Here is a 22,140-nt window from a genome sequence, read left to right as displayed (position 1 = left end):
AGCGCATGGAGGGAGACACCCTGCCTTCAGAGATCCAGCTCTTAAAAAAAAGAGATAGCAACATCCATAGGTCAGGGGTGGAAGTAGTGGGGGGAATTAAAGAGGAGAAAAAAATAAAAATAAATAAAAATAAATTTCACAGGGGAGGCTACCTTTGAGCTGAGTCTTGAAGGATGAATAGAATTTTGATAGTTGGAAGGGAGGCTCTTTGGGCATAGGGAGTAGGGTGAGCAGAGAAGGAAATGTCTGGGGACATAAATGTTCAGGAGACATTAGTTCAGATTAACAAGCACAGAGAAGATGTGATGGGGATGAGACTGTAAAGGTAGAGTGGAGTGAGGTTGTGGAAAATAAATGCCAGGCCAGAGAGTTTGGATTTTATTTAGCAGAGATATTGAGGTATATTAGCTTTTCTTAACAGAAGGATAGTAGCTGAGTGATGTATCTCAAGAAAGAGAATCTGATTTGCTTAGGGAGCTGAGAAGTGCTTAGGATCTGACTTTAGGACGTTAACAGTGAGAACAGGAAGGCAGGGACAAAATCAAGAAATATGTTGTAGGTAGAAGCAATAGTATGTTTACTGAGTGGATGTGGAGCAAAGAAGGAAGTCCCCGATCATTGTTGCCCCTTTCTTTTCTCATTCTGAAAAACATTAAAGCTACAGGAGAGTTTCAAGAATATTATACCAAATACTCATACACCAGAAGGAAGAGCAGCTTTGGAACTGGTAGGAGAGCCACATGGAGATGCTGTTTACAAATATTCCCCATCTCAGTAGATGGGAACACCACCCCCCCAGCTACTCAACCCAGAGAGCAACCTTTCTCTCTTACCTGTATCCATCAGTCAGTAATCCTGTTGTTGCAACTATCAACATTTTTCCCTAGAACCCAAGTACTTCCTACTAACTCCTCTGCCATGGTATTGGTCCAAATTGCCATCACCTCTCACCTGGATTATTGCAGTAGCCGCCTGGCCGGTTGTCCCGCCTCTTCTGTTGCCTTTCTACAGCTTTTGCCCAACATAGCAGCTAGCCTGAACCTGTTGAAACATCATCTCTTGTCTTCTTCTTGTCGGAACACTCCAGTGGCTTCCAGTCTTTCTTAGTGAATGGCAAACCTCGTATAGTCTATAGGGTCCTATGCTCTCTGATCCTCTTTTTATATCTCTGATCTCATTTCTTACTATGCTCTCCTTTGCTCATTCTGCTCCAGTCACACTTGCCTCCTTGAATGCTTGCTGTTTCTTCAGTGTATAATGTTCCTTCTAAGATACCCTTATCTACGTCAAATTTGCTTAAATGTAATTTTCTTAGTCCTTTTTGGGCCATGGGATTTAAAATTGCAATCCTTCTGCCCACGCACTCCCCTTGGCACTCTAATCTTTGTTCCTTACTTTTTTCGTCTACAGCACTTTTATCTCCTTCTAATAATATAGAATTGACATAGTTTATTATTCATCTCCCTTTCTAAAATGAAAAAGAGGGCAGGAGATTTTTCTCTCTTTTGCCCCCCGATGTATCTCAGAGCCTGGAACTGTACCTAGAATGTTGCTGGTGCTCAGTAAAATATATTGAATGAATGTGAATGAGTGAAGTATCATATGACTTGTAAATGTGAGAAATATTTCAGGAGCTAAGGAGAAGGATCACCTTCAGCTTCATGGACAAGGTAATATTGAATGAGGCCTGAAAGCAGTAGGAGTTACATTATTGAATATGTCCATCAGGCTGTCAAATTTCTGGCAATGGGCCAGAGAAAAGGCACATCTTCTAACAGGGATCCCCAAACTTCGGGCTGTGGACTGTGACCTGTTAGGAACTGGGCACATATTCTAACAGGGATCCCCAAATTTCGGGCTTCGGTCTGTGACCTGTTAGGAACTGGGCTGCTCAGCAGGAGGTGAGCAGCGGGCAAGTGAGCAAAGCTTCATCTGCATTTGCAGCCACTCCCCAGCACTAGCATCACCACCTCAGCTCTACCTCAGATCATCAGGCATTAGGTTCTCATAAGAGCACTGGTCCCTGGTGCCATAAAGGTCGGGGACCACTGCTCTAGAATGTCTAAGTCTGCACATGTTGTGGTAGAGAATGAACAGAGTGGTTCAACAGAAGTAGAAGAGGCTTTGTGTAGGGGAGAAGATCAGAATGAGACTGGAAGCACAGGTAGGGGCCTGTCAGGAAAACAGAAAAAAATCTTCATTTTAAATTTGCCTAGGCCAAGTACAGAAGGCAATTATTATGAAGTATTTCAAGTCCAAATGGAGACATGCCCTGGCTATTGCTCTTTCGGTTGTTTGATGAGCTGATGGAGACTCTGTTGTCTTCTCTTTCTCGTGTTTCATCTCATTTAATGAATCCAGTTTTGAAGGGCTTCTAAGTTTAGGTGTCCCAAGCCCTGTGGGACAGATTTGGCAGATTTAGAAAGCTCTAGAGTTGTACTGTCCAGTAGGGTAGCCACTAGCCACAAGTGGCTAACTAAAATTCATTAAAATTAAATACAATGAAAAGTTCAGCTTAGTTGCATTAGTCACATTTAAGTGCTCATTAGTCACTATTACTGTACTAGTACTGTATTAGCACAGATGCAGAATGTTTCCATAACCATACAAAATTCTGTTGGATTTTGCTGTTTAAGGCATCAATGAACGACTTGAGTTGATTATGGTACCTATCAGACCTAGTTCCTGCTCTCCAGGAGTCTGCAGTTTGTCTGACACATAAGGTGAATGCATGTGCAAAGGGATGGAAAAACATTAAACCAGTAATTCACTCACACCTATAAGAAATGGCTGTCTCCAGAAGACAAAAGATAATGTGTTGGTGAGGATGTGGAGAAAAGGGAACCCATGTGCACTGTTGGTGGTAAATTGGTATAGTTATTATGAAAAATGATATGGAAGTTTCTCAAAAAATTAAAACTAGAACTACCATATGATCTAGCAAGTCCACTCTTGGGTATTTATCTGAAGGAAACAAAATCATTATCTTAAAAAAATATCTTCTCTCTCATGTTCATTGCAGCATTTATAATGGCCAAGACATGGAAACAACCTAAGTGGATGAATGGATAGAGAAAATATGGTATATGTATACAATGGAATATTACTTGGCTATGAATAGTAGGAAATCCTGCCATTTATGACAATGTGGATGGACTTTGAGGCTATTACACTAAGTGAAATAGACAGAGAAAGATAAATACTGTATAATCTCACTGATATGTGGAATCTAAAAAATCCAAACTCGTAGATACAGAGAACAGATTGGTGGTTGCCTAGGTGGGGGGCGGGGGCGGGGGTGGGGACAGTGCGGTATTTGGATAAAGGCTGTCAAAAGGTAGAAACTTCTAGTTATAAGATAAATAAATTGTGAGGATTTAATGTGCAGCACGGTGACTATAGTTAACAAAGCAGATTGTATATTTGAAAGTTGCTAAGAGAGTGGGTCTTAAATGTTCTCATCACAAGAAAAAAAATCGTTAAAAACTCTCCAGATATCCAAATTGAACACACAGAAGATGAAGGCATATCTGGAGGTGGAGAACAAGTATAATTATTGTTCTGCGATGATATCACAAATCATTATTAAAGTCCTTGAAGGCAATGACTATTACCTAATAAAGTCAGGGCTGTGTATGTGTTAGGCTTTCACTGCTGATGGAAATGCTGCATCGGAAGTTCCTCAGCACCACCTTCTTCCAGAAAGATCCCTCTAAGCACAGGGCCTGCTTTCTCTACCATCACTGCAAAACAACTTTAGCTTCAGTAAACCCTATTTAATAAGTAACACTGATTTGTATAAAAGTACACAGGAGACTTTTTTTTTTTTTTTATCATATCTCCCTTAGATGCAGTTATGGTACAGAATTTGTTTTGTATATTCTTTTAGAGTTGAAATAGATTTGGAAATATTTCTCTGTACTATGCTTCATATTTTAAAGAACTTTTCTTCCTGTTCTTCCCTCTCTCTACCTGCCTTTATCAAATCCTCCCAATTTGCACTATTTCTCACAATTGCATATAAGGTCTGAGTGTGTCTGTGTTCATGAGCAAGCATGTGAGCATCTGTGTGTAGAGAGAGACACTCAACAGGAGTGAAGAAGGTGTTGGTGTCTGATTATATGAAGGGAGTCTTACCTGTTAGTGCAGAGATAATCCATGTAGCCAGGGTACCATGTAGATAGAACCTTTTGAGTGAGGTTCTCTTCTATTTATCTGTTCAGACCCTGCCCCTCCTCACACATATTCCCCAACATCACCCATCCTGTGATCTGAGATATCACACTTCCCTCAAACTCTGCTTCCCTTTTCTGTTAATCCTACTATATCTGTCTGGTTGGCTACTTCATATATGAATCCTAACTTTAGCTTCTCTACCACTTTTTTCAAATCTGCTCAACTTGTATTCCTCTTTTCCCTATATTGTAAGGCCATTTTCCTTACTTTTTGAATCAAATACTTCTGGAATATTTTGATCATCCTGTTTCCCACTAGGAATTTTTCTTGTTACATTTACCTTTTTTATATTTTCTGTCAGATGGTGAGACCTGGACTGAGGATCAATTAATTATAAAGGAGAAAACTCTTGAAGTAGGGATACAACTACATGAAGGAGATGGATGTGAACAAAACAAACATGAGGGAGCCTTTGAATATTGACGAAACTTCAGTAACATGGCAAATGTTATCCAACAGCCACAAATTCTTACTGAAGAAAAATCTCAAATGTGCAATATTTGTGGAAAACTATTCCATCAGAGCTCATACCTTATTCAGCATGAAAAAATCCACACACAAGAGAAACCTTATGAGCGTCATGTAGAAATGCCTTTGGCCATAGTTCAAACCTTATTCAGCATCAAAGAATACATACTGAAGAGAAACCCTATGAATGTAGTGAGTGTGGGAAAACCTTCCAGCGCAGCTCACACCTTCTCTAGCATCAGATAATTCATACAGCAGAGATGCCTTATGTGTGTAATGAATGTGGAAAATCTTTTGGTCAGAGCTCAAGTCTTATTTGACATCAGAGAATCCATACTAGGGAGAAATCCTATGAATATACTGAATGTGGGAAGGCCTTTAGTCAGAGCTCAAATCTAATAGAACATCAGAGAGTTCACACTAAAGAGAGACCATATGAATGTAATGACTGTGGGAAAACTTACAGTTGTAACCCACACCTCATTGAACATCAGAGAGTCCATACAAGGGAAGCTCCTTATGATTGTAATGAGTGTGGGAAATCTTTTAGTAGGAGTTCACTCCTTATTAAACATAGGATTCACACTGGAGAGAGACCCTATGATTGTAGTGAATGCGGGAAGGCCTTTAGTCAGAACTCCCACCTTATTCAGCATCAGAAAACTCACAGTGGAATCAAACCCTCTGAATGTAAAAAATGTGGGAAAACTTTCAAGTATAGTTCATATCTTATTGGTCATCTGGGAATTCATACAAGGGGGAAACTGTGAAATGAAGGTGGTAACGCCTTTGGTTGGAGTTCAGATCCCATTGAATATCAGAGAACCTGCATTGGGAAGAAACCCTTTGGGTGTAGTGATGAAAGTCCACGCAGTGGATAGATCTCATAGATGTGTTCAGTGTCTGAAAACCTTTAGATTGAGTTCCTGCCTTATTCAGAATCAGCAGGTTCACTTTGGAGGAAAGATGGATATGGAAAAAGCCTACCTGTGTATCAGAGAGGGGCACAAAAGAGGCACAATGCAGTACTGCAAAGCTGAAGACTAAAGTGGAACCTTAGAACTACTTTTATTTGATATTGAAGATCTACATCAGAGGGAGGTTCTATGGTTTGCTTTTCAAATGTCCATAGTCATCCTCTGAAAATGGAATGAGTTAGGTCCATTCCAGAGAGGAAAGAATCAGGGAATTTTGGATTCAAATTCAGATCAAGAAAGTTGTAGGGTGAACTTTGAACCCCATAGCTTTCCTTCTATGTCACCTGTTCTGTTGTAACTAGATGGAAGTTGCTCTTGGGTCTTCTTGGGCCAGTATTTTGCTCCTCAATGTCCTGCAGACTACTGAATCTATTTGTTTTATGTGGCTTAAATGTGCAGTTTTTCTAAGCCAAATAATTTCTCAGTATGACATATCATGGCTTTATGTGTCATGGGTAGACTGAATTGCATTTGTCAGAATTCCTTCAGTTCATGTGGGCTCCAAGGAGATTTTTGGGAGATTTGGAGGGCAGAAGAAAAGCAGCAGTTATTTTATAGCTCACACATGATGTTGCTGATCTGGTGACTCACCTCACTGGCTTGAAGCAGCAGTTGGGCTGTGTGTGTGTGTGTGTGTGTGTGTGTGTCCATCCTGGCTCTGCTCTGATTGAATCCTAGTGACTTAAAAAGAAAATAATAAGTTTCAAGATTTCCTATCAGAAAAAGCTACTGTTCAAACTCCTTTATAACAAAAATTCTACCATAGCTTAAGATAGAGCTTCACTACCACGTAATTGTTGAGGAAGAAGTTTGCAAAGCAGTTGAATAGTGTGATACTTAATAAATACATAAACAAAAAAACTTTGAGCACCCATTTACCATGAATATTTTAATCATTAGAAGAAGTTCTCAGAGTACCTCAACTAGGTAGTACATTGTTAGATTTGTTGTAAATGCTTATTTTTGAGCTAAAAAAAACATCAGATATTCTTCCACTTAGTCTGGATTAGTGGTTATCTAAAAATCATCGGTGAAAATTATATTTACGTTGTGGACAGTTGAATTGAAAGATGCCTCCTGTAGTCTCCATGCCTGGTCTGGTGCTGTGCACACTGTAGGTGTTCAGTGGATGGCTGCAGAATGCATCTGTTTACTGGAAACCAAGGTCTTCTTATTTGTTTCAACTCTCTTCTCTGCACTCTTCCACCTTCCTTCCTCTGTCGTTCCTATAGGTGGTTATTGACATTAAATAAGGGTCACCTGGCTCTAAGGACCACCTTGCTATCTGGATGTCCTGAGTACGAACTTACACTCTCTGAGGTCAGATTTGAACTCTGAGCTACTGGGCCCACATATTCTGCTTGGCATGTGACCCTCCTTGAGTTCCTCTCCACCCTCTTACACCGTAGAAAAGGCCCTTCTGTGGGGTCTGAGAAGCTTTGGGGATGAGGCAGGGCTTGAAGAATTGGCTGTGAAGGCTGGGCAGGATTCTAATGGACAGAAAGCATAGCAGGGAATGACACCCAGGACAAGGTGAATGTGCAGGGTTGCATGCCAGGATCCAAGGACAGAGGTGTTTGTGGAGGCCAGGAAAGGGGAAAAAAAAGTTTGCTAGCAGCAGGGCTCTGATTCTTTGGGGACAAGTATCACTAGTGAACAGACTAGTTCACCAGGCTCTTAAAGCTCAATCAGGTGAACACGGGGGCAACTAACTTATTACAATTTGCCAGAACTTTCTCAGTCATAGCATTGAAAGTCCCACATCCTGAAAATGCTCTGTCCTGCACAAACCAGGACGTTTAGTCACCAGAACCCATAGTGACCCCATTCCCCTGCTTCCTCATGGCACCTAGCTGCAAGAAGACACAATAGAGCAGGAATTCTCAACTTAGGTTGTATACTGGAATCGCCTGGGGAGCTTTCAAAGTACAGATACCTCAGTCCCGGTCTCAAGAGGTTCTATGTATTTGCTGTGGGGTATGGCCTGGATATTGGGATTTTGTAAGTCCTCAGGTAATGTGCAACCAAGGTTGGGAATCTATACAATAGAGGATATCAACATTTCATAGGTGCTGAGAGGACAGAGACTACATAAGATCTGCTGGCTTGGTCGTTGAGAGCTACTAAGAGGGCAGGACTTGGAGTGTAGAGAGCATCAGGGGCCTATGTGAAATGAGAGGGTGTCCTGGCTAGAAGGAAGGAGCAGTGGGAGGGGGCTATTGCATGGGGGTGAAGCCAGGTATTGGGTGGATTCCCCAATGGCAGTAAGCTGAGATTCACAGGGGCAGGGGTCTGCTCGTTTCCCAATTCTGTTACACAGTATAACTACAGTTTGGGCAACTTGGGGCTCAAGAATCAAGGATCAAGGGCAACTTTGGTGCTCTGAACCAAGGAAGCACAGAGCCTGAGGGAAGTCAGAACTCTAGAGACTCCAGCCCCAGCTCCCTTTTCCAGAAGGCAATCCCCTCTTCCCTTGCCTGTCCCTCTATCCTAGACCTGGGAAAATATGAAAATGCTTCCAGAGGAGGCTATAACCTAAACTTGTGCACACAATCTAAAATTTCCACTCCTAGAAGGGGCTGGCCTGGCAGTCCTTAGCCATGCCTTATACATAGCCTTGCACGCCCCTGGGAGAAAGGCATTTCTATGCACTGGCTAAAGAGGTAGAAGTCTTTGGGCAAAGGGGAGATAGGAAGAGGGAGATGAATTTTAGCACTGGTGCTCAAATGTGACAGCTTTAATCCCTTCAAAGGACCCTCATGGCCCTCAGGATGAAATCTGATAAGACCCTTCACATCTCAGCTCTGACCACTGACCACTGACTTCCAGCTTTCTTGTGGCCACTCCTCCCAGTCATTTTGAAATTGCTTGGGTCCATGAACACAGTATTTTTCGACTATAGGTTAAAAGCCAATAGTGGGTCATAAAATTAATTTATTGTAACGAATTGCAACCAGCACTAAGTGTAAAAGAAAAAAGCAGGCAGGACTAGAATGGAATAGAAAACATCCATGTGCATTGCATGTAACAAAGGTAAGACTTGTTCTGTGTGTGGGTGCACACACATGTGATGTACAGTATTTCTTGCCCGTAGAGCAGGTGAAAACCTGAACAATGCAGTCCTCTTTTGGGGATAAGATTCCATCTAAATGATGCCTCCTTGGCAGGTCTTCCCTTGGACTGAAGTGTTCTTGCTCTGCAATTCCCATAGCATGCTATACTTCCTTCATGCACTGATCACACTTTTCAAAAAATGATTTAGTCACTTGCCTCTCTTCTGTGCTAGATGGCAAGCTCTAGGAGGGCAGGGACTGTATGCACCAAACACTATCTGTCATTAGAGAAAGCACTCATATTGAGTGGCTGAATGATAAACCTGAATTTAGGTTCCGGCTTTGTGTGTGTTCTTCTTCTTTTTTTTTTTTTCTCTTTTTTTTTTTTTTAGGCAAGGCAACCCTTGGTTGACCTCACATTGCAAGGACCTTGTAAAGTTACAATCCCTTATTTTTTATTTTTTACGCCTACAGCACCTAGTCTTCCTAGGTGGTCTCCCATCCAAGTACTAAGCAGGCCCGACCTTGCTTAGCTTCTGAGATCAGATGGGATTGGGCTTGTTCAGGGTAGCATGGCTGTAGACTGTGTGTGTGTGGTCTTATATAGTTCTCTTTTTCCAGCTTTTTATCTGAAAGATTTCAATATACAGAAAAGGTGAAAGAATAGTATGATAACACCTTACATAGCCTCCACTTAGATGAACAATTTTTAACATTTTTCCATATTTGCTTTTTATCTATATACTTTTTTTCTGAATCATTTGAAAGTAAATTTGGATATAATCTTTACCCTGAGATACTAAGGTATGCTTCTCTTAAGGGTAAGGTTATTCTACATAATCACAATACTATTAACATACCTAAGAAAAAGAATGTAATTCCATAACTAATCTAAAATATAGTCCATACTTAGATTTTTCCCAATTGCCCCAAGAAAGCTATTTGATTTCAAATCAGAATAAAATCTAAGGTCACATACTGCATTTGGCTTTATGTCTTTCTTTTCATCTATAACAGTTCCTCCACCTTTTGTTTTTTTAATGATACTTTTGGAGGAGTCAAAAACAGTCAAAAAAGTTACCCTTTAGAATTTTCCACAAAACTGCTTTCTGTTTTCTTGTGGTGGTGTTTAACCACCTCCTCAACTTTTGTATTTCCTCTAATCTGAAATGAGGTTTAGAGGATTGATTAAACATTTTTGGCAAGAATATCTCACAGGTGAGTCTCCATGTTGTATAACCTCCAGAGCCACGTGGTGTCAGATTATTCCACCCAAAGTAGTGCTTTGTTCACTATTTAAGATCTCTCCTATGTAAAGATATGTCTTCCTTTCGCAATTAGTAAATTTGCAAGGATGATCAGCACCATGCAAAGAATCTATTCCTCTATAGCCTAATATTTTTAGTGATCATCATCTTTTAGCAACCATCTATGATTGTTTGGGCAAATTCTTAACCTGAGACTCAATTTCTTAATCTGCAATGTGGGGATAATAATGCCTGTCATTTTTGGATTTACTATGTAATGACATTTAAAAGTAATGGATAAGAGTGTATATGAAAATGCTATCATGGTCTGCCATCATTTCTCTCTCCTTCTGAGAACACTATCCCTCTTCTTTTAAGAAAGTTCTCTCTACCTTGCTCCAAATAAGTGGTTCAAATTGCTGGAGATTTAGATGACCCTATCTGCCTGGCCACTGAGGCACAGCCGACTAAACTTTGGCCAGAGTGGAATGAGCATGTGACCCAAACTGAGCCAATCTGAATGCTTCCTTGGTAAATTTTGAACCAAGTAGGGTGGGAATAGGGAGAGGAATAGCTTCTTTTTCTCTAGGGTTGCTGAATGTGAGGATGTGAGTCTGGAGGGTGACTATTTCCTTTGCTACCTGGAGAGTGAAAGCCTATTAGGTGGAGGTGATCAAAGCTATCTTTCTGAGATCAGGGCAGAGAAGAGTTGTCTAGGGGTCTTCCTGACCTGGCTCCAGTCTTCGCTAGCTGTACTTTTGCCCTGCACCAGCTAAACCAATAAAGGCGCTCTCTTGCCTGAAGGCTTACAAATTGGGTTCTGAATCTTATGACAGAATATGAATAGCACAAGGCCTGTCATGTGCCTTTCACATGATAAATGACTCAATAAATTAGAGGTCCATACACTCTCATCCCTTCCTGTTGCCTTTGAATACGAATTTTAAACGTATTTTCCTGGTGAGTGCAGACTCAGAGCAAGAAAGGCTGATTTAACTGGCTCCAAGTGTGGCTGCTATTGCCACTAAAACAAGCTCCCCGCCCGGATCACCTGGGCTGGAAGCTATCCCTGCCTCCATTGAGTGCCCTCTCTTGTAAAAGTTTAAAACCTGCCCCGGTGCTATGAGGTGCAGATAGCCTTATTCCGGGAGGGCAGAGAAGGGCAATGAACGTGAGGGGCAGGGAGGCCCGAAGGAGATCAGAGCGCATGCGCGAGACAAGAGCGCGGGGGTGGGGGTTGGGAAAGGCTGGAAGCGAGGGTCTTGGGGAAGCGGAGTGAACTGAAGGGTCAGGAAACTCAGCTTCTCTCAGGCTCCGTGTGGAAGCTGCTGTTTGTGCACCGCTCTCTCTGTGTGGGGTTGATTGTGACGTTTTTTCAAGCCACTTCTCATTGGATCCTTTCTGCCATCCAACAGGAGGAGTTACTATTATTATTCCCCTTTCACAGATGAGAAAACTGACACCCAGGAAAGAGAAGTGACTTACTTAAGGTCACCCTGCTGGTAATGGCAGAGCTCGAATTCCGATTCAGATCCTGCCAACTCTAGATTGCTCCAATTCCGACTCGGTTCTGCGCACCGGAGAGCGAGGCCCCTACACACCAGCCCCAGAGGCCAGGTTCCCCCAGCCAGATACCAGGTGAGCGGCGGGGGCGGCCGTCCCCGAGGGGTGAGCCCTGCCCTCCTCCGCGGGGCCCTAGGGCTCAGGGACTGCCCAGAGACCAAGCAGACCGCGCAGGGCCTCCGGTACCAACGGAAGCCCGAACCTCGCGGGCCAAAGGGAAGGACGAGGGACAGGGGGCTCGCCCCGCAGCCATGGGGCCGCCAGGAGAGAAACCCTGCCCAGGAGACCTGGAGACCTGGACAGTGCCCGGGCGGAGGGAGGGGAGACCAGTAGAGGGCAAGCGGAGGTGGCTCCACGGGTCGGAAGGGGGATAGTGTGGAGAAGCCCACACCCCAACCCGCCACTCCTGGGCCAAACAAAACCCGAGGGCCTGTTGGGATCCACGGGGCGTGGCCTGAGGGCGGATAGCCAGGTCGGGGCCCTTCTTTGGGTCTGGAAAATGTCACTCTTTGGGACCACAGAAGGGATGGGCAGAAGAAGGTTGTCCCTGGGAAGAAATAGTGCTCCTGCCCGCAGCCCAGAATAGTTCCCTCACGGTCTCGTCCCCATTCCAACCCAGGCGTACTTTATGTTGCTCACCTCTTTCATCCCCCAGTACAGTTCCTAGGGGGGTGCACAGGTCCTGTGGAGGTGACAGGGCTGCCCTCAGGCTGCTGCTGCAGGGTGGTTCAGGGAGACTCTCCCAGAGGAACCCGATTGAGGACCCTCCCCTGAGCCGGTGGTTCCCAGATGCCGGCCCAGACCCCACAGAGGAGTATGCAGCTCTTCTACTTTCCAGTGTTGTAGGTCCTTTTTAAATAATAATTGAAGCAGTCAATGATAGTAGATGACAGTTTTTTTGTTTTGAATGCCCTTAGCAAAAAAAAAAAAAAAAAAAAAAAAAAAAAAAAAAAAGGCTAGACTATATTCCTTCATTATCTCTCTCTTTCTCACACATTCACATGAACATATCTATTAGAAAAAATTTACGGTTCCACAGAATTCCACATTTGGGAATCACTGAACTGAACTGCTGGCCAGTGGTGGCTGGTGAGGTAGGGGGCCAGCCATGTGACTTTTTGGTCCCTGATTTGCACAGATTGACTGTGGGATCCTGAACCAGTGGCTCTCTATTTTCATCTAAGGGATCTACAAATCCCCTTTTATATTGAAATGTCTGTGGTCCTTTCAGTCCAGCCTGTATCAGTGCATCCCCCAAACTGCATATCCCTGGGGCATAGTCATCCAGTCCCAGCACAAAAGGCTGTTTCCATGCAGGACCCTGCCCTATCCCTGGAGAAAGGCTGAACAAGGTCCTTCTCACTGGAGAGCAGGGTGGGGGGTGGAGGATGGTGGGTGGGGGTGGGGTGCAGACAGGAGGTAATACTGTGGGGTATGCTGGGCCCCACAGTGACCCCAATCTGTGGAGAAGAAAGCACTGTATCATGTGAGGTGTTTATTTGTCTCTCTTCCCTGTAGTTATCAAGAGCCTGTGAATTCCTGTCTTTTTCATACCTGAATCAGCCCCCGTTGGCCTAAGCTGGGCATGGGACGTCCAGTAAGTGCACAGTTAATTTTTGTGCAGGGAATGGATAATGGCTGGTGGCTGGGAGGTCTACGCAGAGTGGACCAGGACCAAGCTGAGTTTTGCAGGAGAAGTCGGACTTAAAACATCTGTAAGAGCAGAGAGGGCACCCCCAAGGAAGGAACCCAGGCATGGAGGCTACAGATGCTTGGGGTTGACTGTGATTTTCCAGGACTAGAGGGAGACAAGGCAGGTGTTGGGGCAGAAAGGATGGGTGGTTAGGGAACTCTGTGAAAGGAAAACTAAGAAGATGAGGAAGGCTCTTGAGTTGGAAGCATGAGAGAAAAGGAGAAGCCAGCATGAGCTCCAGGCTAGAGTTTGGGTGATGGAGAGAATGACTGAAACAGGGACAACACTCAGGTCAGTTTTAGACAAGTTGAGGTTGTGTGTATGTGTGTGGGAGGTGGGTGGTGGTGGTGGACAGAATGGGGCACAGGCCATCAAATAAAAATGTCTGGGGTATTCCATCCCAACCACAGGATGGGGTCAAGGTGTAACCATGATTACTATATAGAAAGTTTTAGAGCTGGGACTCTACAGTCTCTGGTCCCACAGACTTCATCATTTTAAAGTGAAGGAAACTGAGGCCCTGAAGTTCAGGTGACTCATCAGCAGGCCTGCAGTCATGGAAGGGAGACTGAAACAGGAGCTTTGGAGAGCAGGGAGGATCAAATTTTTCAGGTTGAAAGAAGAGAATCTGGTGAATGACAGAAAGGAGGAGAAAGCACATTAGAACATTTCCAAAGCACTCTGACAACGTTCAAAGAGCAGCAGTGTTCTACCCATTTATAAACAGCATAGTTGGATGGGCGGTGTAGGAGGGTACCCATACCTCCGCCTTCTGCCATTAGGCTTGTTCTGCTATAGCGATCAGTACTCAAGGCCTCAAAGATACTCCTTGCCCCCAGCAGTGAGGGGGTTCTGCATCAAAACAGTGGAGAGGCCTCAATCCCTGGACATGAGCAAGGGTGTTTGCACAGGGTGTAGAGAGGAGAGAGCAGCTACTTCCCTCCGAGGGCCCTGTCTTCTGCACTTACCATGCACAGCTTGAATCCTTGGTGCTGCCAAGTACAACCCTGCTTATTCAGGAGTCTCCAGGCCTGACTGTGGGCTTGACTTAGAAAGAAGGGTTATTGTCTTGGGGTGCCCTCACCTCCCTTGTCATGTCTCTTTCTCACCTCCTGATGTTTCCCTTCTGTACCACCAGGTGGCCAGGGTCATCACAGTGCCATCTGGACACCTCCTGACCAAGCCTGCCCTACCTGCAGCACCCCAGACTCCTACCCAACTCCTTTCCTTCCCCCATTTGATCCTCTCCATCTTGGGAAAACTCATTTCTCAGGGCTGCCAGGCTCGGCAAAGGCAGAAAAGAAAGCAGACTAGATGAATAAATTTGCCTTTAGGTTGTAAATGGCCACCAGCCCACTTAGGAGAAGTCTGTCCCCTAAAGGCCGCCAACTTTAATCAAGCACTTGAGTCCCAGCACTGTGCTTGACCCTTCAGTATGCAGTATTTCATTTGATCCTCCAAGTGACCTCACGGGGCAGGCATTATATCCTCCCTTTCCAAATGGTAGACCCAAGCTCCTGAGAGTCTTAGCAAGTTCCCCAAAGTTATACAGCTAGCAAACGATAGAGATGGGACGACAGTCGAGGGCTTCTACAGGCAAGTCCAACCAGCTCTTCTACATCACAGGGGCTCATTCAAAAGAAGGCGTCTTTCATGACAGATGGTGGTAAAGGAGAAGATATGAGGGATCCTTAACTGAGGGCCTTGACCTCTAGGCCTAGAGGGTACCCAGGGCTTCAGGAGGGTCTATGAAACTCTAAAAACTATTTGTAAAACTTACTGTGTGCATACGATCTGCTCATTTTTTAGTGGAGGGCTCCTCCCGGCCAGGTGGACCCCTCCTAATCTAAACCCCAGATCCTGAGGCAAGAAGGCCAGTCACTGAGTAAGGATACTCAGACCCTAGTCTTATTATCTTTCCCTGGTCCTCATTCTGAAATCTCAAAAGGCAAATAGCTGTGAAAGAAGGTGATGAAGGGATTCTTCTGTGGTCAGTGGGTGGGTATTAATAGAATTGAATGGTTAGAACTGTAGAACTGGAAGAGGTTGGAGATGGCCTAGTCCAACCTCTTCATTTTAAAGAGGTGGAGATATGGGCTCAGAGAATGGACCCCATGTGACCAGGATCACACAGAGAGTTAGATCGCACAGAAAATGGTTTATGTGTTTTTTAGGTCAGCTGAAGAGGTCTGTAAGGCTATCGTTTATCAAGGCAAAGAAATCAGCATTTACTGAACCTCATGTGTGTGCTAGCATTTTCACAGGCATTATCTTGTGCCACGTGAGAATTTTGAGTAGGTATCCCACTTCTCACCCTCACATTTCCCTTACACAGGTGATGCTGACTTTAGAGGACGATGACATGAAGGGCTACACATGGGCTATAGCCCCGGCCTTGACCGCCTTGGGTTATTTGCTCATAGTCCTAGTCGCCATCTTCCCTTTCTGGGTACGCCTTGTGAATGAAGAGTCCCGTGAAGTGTTTTTCAGTGGCCTGTTTGAGAACTGCTTTCATATCAAATGCTGGAAGCCTCGACCCTTATCCAGTAAGGAGGGACAGAGGTGGGGACTGGGGAGAGGAAAATGGGGCTAGTGTTGGGAATGGAAGTGACAGAGGACTGGCTGCGGGCAGAGAGAACAGAATTTAATACGCTCATAAGGGCATTTTTCTGAGTCTCCACTCTCTTGGTGTTAGAGGAAAGTAGGTGGCTGGGAAGGGGTTAATGATGTCAGGCTGACCACTAGAGTCAGGAGCAAATGTGTCAGCAACAAAGGTTATTTCTGGGGAAGCAGCAGCTCTATCTGTGATGAGGGCGAAGAGCCTGCCCTACTCTGTGAGGCTCCTCCACTTTTTGGCCTCCATTAGCCCATCCAGATAGCACCCTTCTGGGTGGGCATGACTCCTAGCTGGGGGAGCAGCTCGGTTAGAGTGCAGGCAGGATTTCAGCCTCCACTTGTCCCCTTGGCCACACACCTGTCCAAATCTGGGCGGCAGCTCTGCAGATAATGTGCTCAGACCTGGGTACCACATTTTCAAGAAGGTACTTGAGACCATGTTTTATAAGGAATTTGGGAAGTTTGTGATGGTGTCTGTCTTGGAAAAGAAGTGACCCTGGGAGACCCAGGGGCTATTTCCTGGTAACAGGTGAGAGGAGCCACTTTGGGAAAGATGGGCCAGACTGTGTGAGCTTTTTGATTCAGGGTTCCTCAACTTTAGCACTACTGACATTGGGTTGGAGAATCTTTGTTGTGGGGTCTCTCCTGTTTCTTTTAGGATGGTTAGTAGCACCCCTGCTCTCTTCTACCCACTAGATACCAGAAGAACCCTCGCCTCTTAGTTGTGACATCCAAAATGACCTCTCGACATTGTCAAATATCCCCTGTGAGGGGCAAAATTGCCTCTAGTTGAAAAGCACTGGTTTAACCCAAGGGTCGATTCTAGAATTCTGAATCTGCAACACTTTTGTCTCTTTGTTCCACCTCCAGCTGCCTCACTCTGCATGCTCAGGAGTGTATACAAACTCATTTTAAATGGGTTTGAATCATGCCAATAGTAGGAGAATAAATCACCATGTTCTCAAGACTCTGACTCTGCTATTTTGGTCTGTTTCATTAATTCTATTAACCAGGATAATTAAATAGGGGTTCCCCACAGAGTTCAGAACATCTTGACCTCACAAAGTTCTGATTTACCACCTGTGACTCGTTTCAGTGTGACCAATACGGATGTGATTCTTCACATTTCCATATGTAACAAATTTTATCATGAGGGTTTTATTTTATGTTTTTTATTAAAACCATCATTTGTCCATCTTTTTTTTTTTTGGTATACTTCCATGTCATGGGGAACTTAATGGGCCCAGAGTATTCCTGGGAACAAAGTGGAAGGACCAGAAACTTGGTCCCAGGCCACATGTTGGGACCTGAGGGTGGCAGAGCTCCAGGGACCGTGCCCAGGGTCTGTGGGCTCTGCCCTTTGGGGTCAGGGTGCCCAGCGCCAGCCTGCTCTCCCTCCCCTGCAGTTTACATCATCCTCGGCCGAGTTTTCCTGCTCTCTGCAGTCGTCTTGTCTTTCCTCACCACCCTCATGATGGTGTCCTTTGCGTCTCAGCTCTTTCCGAGGACCCGGAAGCACAATTTTGTGTCAGCCTTCATCAGCTTCCTCACAGGTGTGAAACGGGCAGGCAGGCCTTGTCCTCAGGCAGGCCTCCACCTTGGGGAGGGTCCAAAGACAGGGGTGGGGGCTGGTATCTGTGATATCAGGACAGAGAGGATTTTAAGGTGTCTCCTCTGTTGCCTTCTCTAGTATCCCACTCTCAAGCCCAGTGTGAGGATGGATACTTTATAACTCCTTCCCTTTGGGGCTTTTCGGCACTCTGCACTTCCAGCTAGCACAGCTCTTACCACCTAGGCTTGGAGTCATTTGTCTGGGTGCCTTTTTACCATAATTATCCCAGCGACTGTCATAGAATCTGGCATAGAATTCTAATGTAATGAAATATATGATATAAGTGAAATATAAATATTTCTTGGATGAAAGTGAAATATAAATATTTCTTGGATGAATGAATAAAAGAGATCATTTCTGCCTTTTGGAACCTTTGACCTTAAAACGCTGACTGAGGCTGTCTCCTGGGAGGCTCCTATGAGATGGAGGAGATAGATGGCTCACAGTGGGAAAATCAGGTTCAGTTTCATCCAAAGCATCACACCTAGAGGACCCAGCCTGAGTCAGCTGAGGTCACAGGCACAGAGGATACGTAGGAAAGGGATTTCTGGTTTAGGGGCCCCTGGGAGGTGAGGCACATGGGCTTTGAGATGAGTTGGGAAAGAGGGTGGGACAGGTATTTGGGATGGAACTTACTGGCTCTGAGTAGAAAGGAACCCCCATGCAGGAGCCATACAGGTTATAGGCTACATGGCTCTGTCTGTTTAAGTCTGAGGAGGGCTAGAGTGAAAGAGGAACCACGGAGGAGAGCAAGGGTGCCTCTCTGTGACCCTGCAGGGGCCTGTGCTTTCCTGGCCTTGTTGCTGCATGCCCTGGAGATCCAGAGTCTGAGGATGAAGCCCAGTCCCCCCCAGTTCTCCGTGCAGTGGCCTTACTACATCCTGGGCTTAGGCACCCTTCTGTTCATAGTGGCTGGTGAGTGTCCAGGGGCTTGTGCCCCTCTCCCTGGCCTCTGTCTAGATTCAGGAGCTGTGGATGCTCTAGAGCTGTGCTTTTCAAAACTGCAGTTGCTAGCTACATGTGGCTAACTTTAATTAATTAAAATGAAATGAGGTAAAAAATTCAGTGCCTCAGTCACAAGAGACACATTCCAAATGTTCAGTAACCACATTACTAGGCATTTAGTGGCTACCATATTGGACAGTACAGATAGAGAAATTTCCACCTTTGCAGAAAGTTCTCCTGGACAGCACTGCTCTAGAGCTTGACCCTATCCCCTGTGTTATCCTTCCCATTCTTATCCTTCTTGACTTGGGAACCATACTCTTCCAAATTTTCATACTCTTCCTTATACCATCCTCCCTCCTAAGGCTTTCTATTCCTATCTCTATCTTTATCCTGAAATCTGTGATCTTATTCCTCACCCTACCCCCTTTATATACCATCACCATCTAAGTTCTTAATTGCATCTAATTTTGTCCCTACTCCTAAATCTTCTTGCTATGTTAACCTGACTCATGATTATAATCTATTTTAACTCGATTTTACTATACAATAAATATATATAATAAAGAATACTTATATCTGTAAGATATAAGTAATAAAAATAAACCACACACATATTTCCACCATATACTATAAGAACTAGCCATATTTCATTGAATCCATAGTTTGTAAGTTATACTCTTATTTCCTATACCACTAAGAAAGAAATATTGATACCAAGTATAATTCTACGATGCTATACCTTGTAAGATGCTGTAGCTTGTAAGATATATCCTCATTTCAGAGATATTAAAATGTGAAAAAAAATTGGTTTGTCAAAATTAATGAAATATGGTAGAAAAGTATCTTTGAAGTCTCTCTCACTTACCCATGTGGCTCTTCCTGATCTCATCCTCTTCTCTCCCCTCCAGAACCAATTATTCTGAAATTTATGCTAATCATATTTACTATACATATATATTCATAAACAATATATTATTTAATTTGCATGCTTTAAAGCTTCGTATAAAAGAATATATACATATTCTTCTGGAACTTGTTATATTGGTCAACATTATAACCTTGAAATTCCTCCATGTTAATGCAAGGAACTGAGGTTTATTTATATTAACCACCTTAAGTATTTAATTGTATAACTAATCCACAGTTTATTCATTTTCCTGTCAATGGATGTTGGATGGTTTCCAGTTTATTTTTTCTACTACCAACAACACTGTGAACTTTCTTGTGTATGTCTCCTTCTGCACATGTGCAAGAGGGTCTCCAAGATGCCACGTACTAGACTTGCTGGATCCAGATTATGCATATTTTCAAGTTTTCTACATGGTGCCAAATAGGTTTCCCAAGAGATGGTGAGAATTTGCACTCTTACTGGCAGGGTGAAAGAATTCATGTTGTTTCACTTCCTTGTCAACATTTGAAATTATCAGACTTTTAAAACTTTGCCAGTTTAATTGTTGTAAAATAGTATTTCACGCTATTAATATGCACTTTCTTGATTATTAAACAGGTTGAACATCGTTTCATATGTTTAGTGGCTATTTGTGTTTCCTCTTCTCAGGAATTCTTATTTAGTATTTTGCTTATTTTTTTGTCCTTTTTTCCATTTATTTTGCTATTCCTTTTCCAACTTCTTAAATCAAGATCTGAGTAGGCATTTAAAGCTTTAATTCCCCTCTAAGAATTGCTTTACTTGGATCTTCCATTTTGATGTGTAATTTTTGTTATTGTTCTATTTCAAATATTTTCTAGTTCTTATGATTTATTCTTTAATCCATGCATTATTTTAAAGTATAGTTTTAAAATTCCAAGCATAGAATTTTAATTGTTTCTCTGTGTTAATGATTTTAACTTAATTTCAATTTGATGAGAGATTGTTGTCTATATAATCCTAATATTTTCAGATTGAGATTTGCTTACTGCCTAGTTTGAGGTCTGTTTTCACGTTTCATATTGAATGCAACCTTTTACCTATAAACATTAGATCAGCTTGTTTATTATGTTTAAATCTTGGTTTACATTTGTTATATTTTACTAGTGAATTGAACTTATTATGCTATAATCCTTTTTATTCCTAGTAATGTTTTATTTCTAGTAATTCTTGTTGTAAAATCTGTTTTTATCTAATATTACTATTGTTACTTCTGTATTATTTAGGTTAGTATTTGCCTGTTTTTTTAAATCTTTTACTAATATTTTTTAATCTTTTACTTTAAACGTTTCTCTATCTTCATGTTTTGGACATGTCTTATAAATAGCGTATGATTGGATTTTTAAAAATCTTGTCTTACAAACTTTGTCTTTTCTTTTTTTCTTTTTTTGTCTGTATTGAAATATAAGACAATTAGTTGCTTGTATTTACATTGTACAATTCAATGAGTTTTTTTTTTCACTTATAGTTGGCATACAATAATATACTAGTTTCAGTTGTATAGCATAGTGATCAGAGATCCACGTAACTCGCAAAGTGATCACCCCACTAAATCTAGTACCCTCTTCCCACTTACATACTTATTACATTATTAACCATCTTCCCCATACTACACTGTACATCTTCATGTCTCTTCTGCAATTATCCATTTGTACCTCTTAATCCCTTTGCCTTTTTTTTCTGTTCCCCAATCTCCCTCCCATCTAGTAGCCCTCTAAATATTCTCTGTATCTATCAGTTTATTTCCACTTTTGTTTTTGTTGTTGATTTCGTTCTTTAGATTCTACATATATATGAATTCATGTGATATTTGTCTTTCTCTATCTGAACCATTTCATTCAGAGCAATACCCTCTAGGTCCATTGAGGCAATATCTTTTTCCATCCCCTTCCTTTTGGTCTGTGTCTGTCTTTTAATCTGAAGTGAGTTTCTTGTAGGAAGCATACATCGGGCTCTTGTTTTCTTATCCATTCAGTCACTCTGTCTTTTGGTTGGAGCACTTAATTCTTTTTCATTTGAGGTACTTATTGATAGGAATGTAGTTATTTCCATTCTTTATTCTTGTTTTAGATACATGGTTTTTCTTCTTAAAGAAGTCCCTCCAGCATTTCCTGTTATACTGGCTTGGTGGTGATAAATTCCTTTAGCTTATTTTTGGCTGGGAAGCTCTATCTGTCCTTCAACTCTAAATGATAGCTTTGCTGGATAAATTATTCTTGGTTGTAGATCCTTGGTCTTCATCACATTGAATATTTTGTGTCAAGCCCTTATGTCCTGCATAGTTTCTTTTGAGAAATCGGTTGCCAGTCTTATGGGTGCTCCCTTGTAGGTAACTAACTGCTTTTCTCTTGCTGCTTTTAAGATTCTCTCTTTGTATTTAACCTTTGGCATTTTAACTATGATGTGTCTTGATGTGGGCCTCTTTGTGTTCCTGGTTTTGGGAATTCTCTGAGCTTCCTGGCGTTTTATGTCTTCACCAGGTTAGGGACGTTTTCCATCATTATTTCTTCAAATATATATTCAACTTATTGCTCTCCCTCTTCAGGATCCCCTATGACATGGATATTTTTACCCTTAATAGTGTCCCATAGACTCCTTAAATTATTATTATAGTCTTGGCTTCTTTTTCTTGCCATTCTGATTGAGTGTCCTTGGCTTTCCCATCCTCTATATAGGTCATTTGATCCTCTTCTTTATTCACTTTGTTTTTTCCATTTAATATACTTCTCATCTCAGATATTGTGTTCTTCATTTCTGACTGGTTCCCTTTTCTAATTTCCATTTCCATCTTTATGTTTT

General features: G+C 42.8%; 1 protein-coding gene and 1 pseudogene across 2 annotated transcripts in view; one reads left to right on the top strand and one right to left on the bottom strand.

The window, feature by feature from the left end:
- The window catches only part of TMEM225B (transmembrane protein 225B), a 30,647-nt gene that overhangs the window by 4,551 nt on the left and 3,956 nt on the right, over positions 1–22,140 (top strand). Inside the window, exons 5-10 of one of the 2 annotated variants that reach the window (XM_023526202.1) lie at positions 11,429–11,619; positions 13,063–13,141; positions 15,573–15,783; positions 17,260–17,406; positions 18,243–18,380; positions 19,558–19,762. In XM_023526202.1, coding sequence (XP_023381970.1) covers positions 13,130–13,141; positions 15,573–15,783; positions 17,260–17,406; positions 18,243–18,380; positions 19,558–19,762 — 713 coding nt within the window. In that variant the 5' untranslated portion in view covers positions 11,429–11,619; positions 13,063–13,129. The remainder of the gene's footprint in view (positions 1–11,428; positions 11,620–13,062; positions 13,142–15,572; positions 15,784–17,259; positions 17,407–18,242; positions 18,381–19,557; positions 19,763–22,140) is intronic. The other variant, XM_011385579.2, reaches the window with a different exon arrangement.
- LOC111734052 lies at positions 9,200–9,318 on the bottom strand (annotated as a pseudogene).

This window comes from Pteropus vampyrus, unplaced genomic scaffold (assembly GCF_000151845.1).
Source record: "Pteropus vampyrus isolate Shadow unplaced genomic scaffold, Pvam_2.0 Scaffold739, whole genome shotgun sequence".
NCBI classification, from domain to species: Eukaryota; Metazoa; Chordata; class Mammalia; order Chiroptera; family Pteropodidae; genus Pteropus; species Pteropus vampyrus.
The sequence above is the reverse complement of the archived record's forward strand: the minus strand, read 5'-3'. Positions and strand labels throughout refer to the sequence as shown.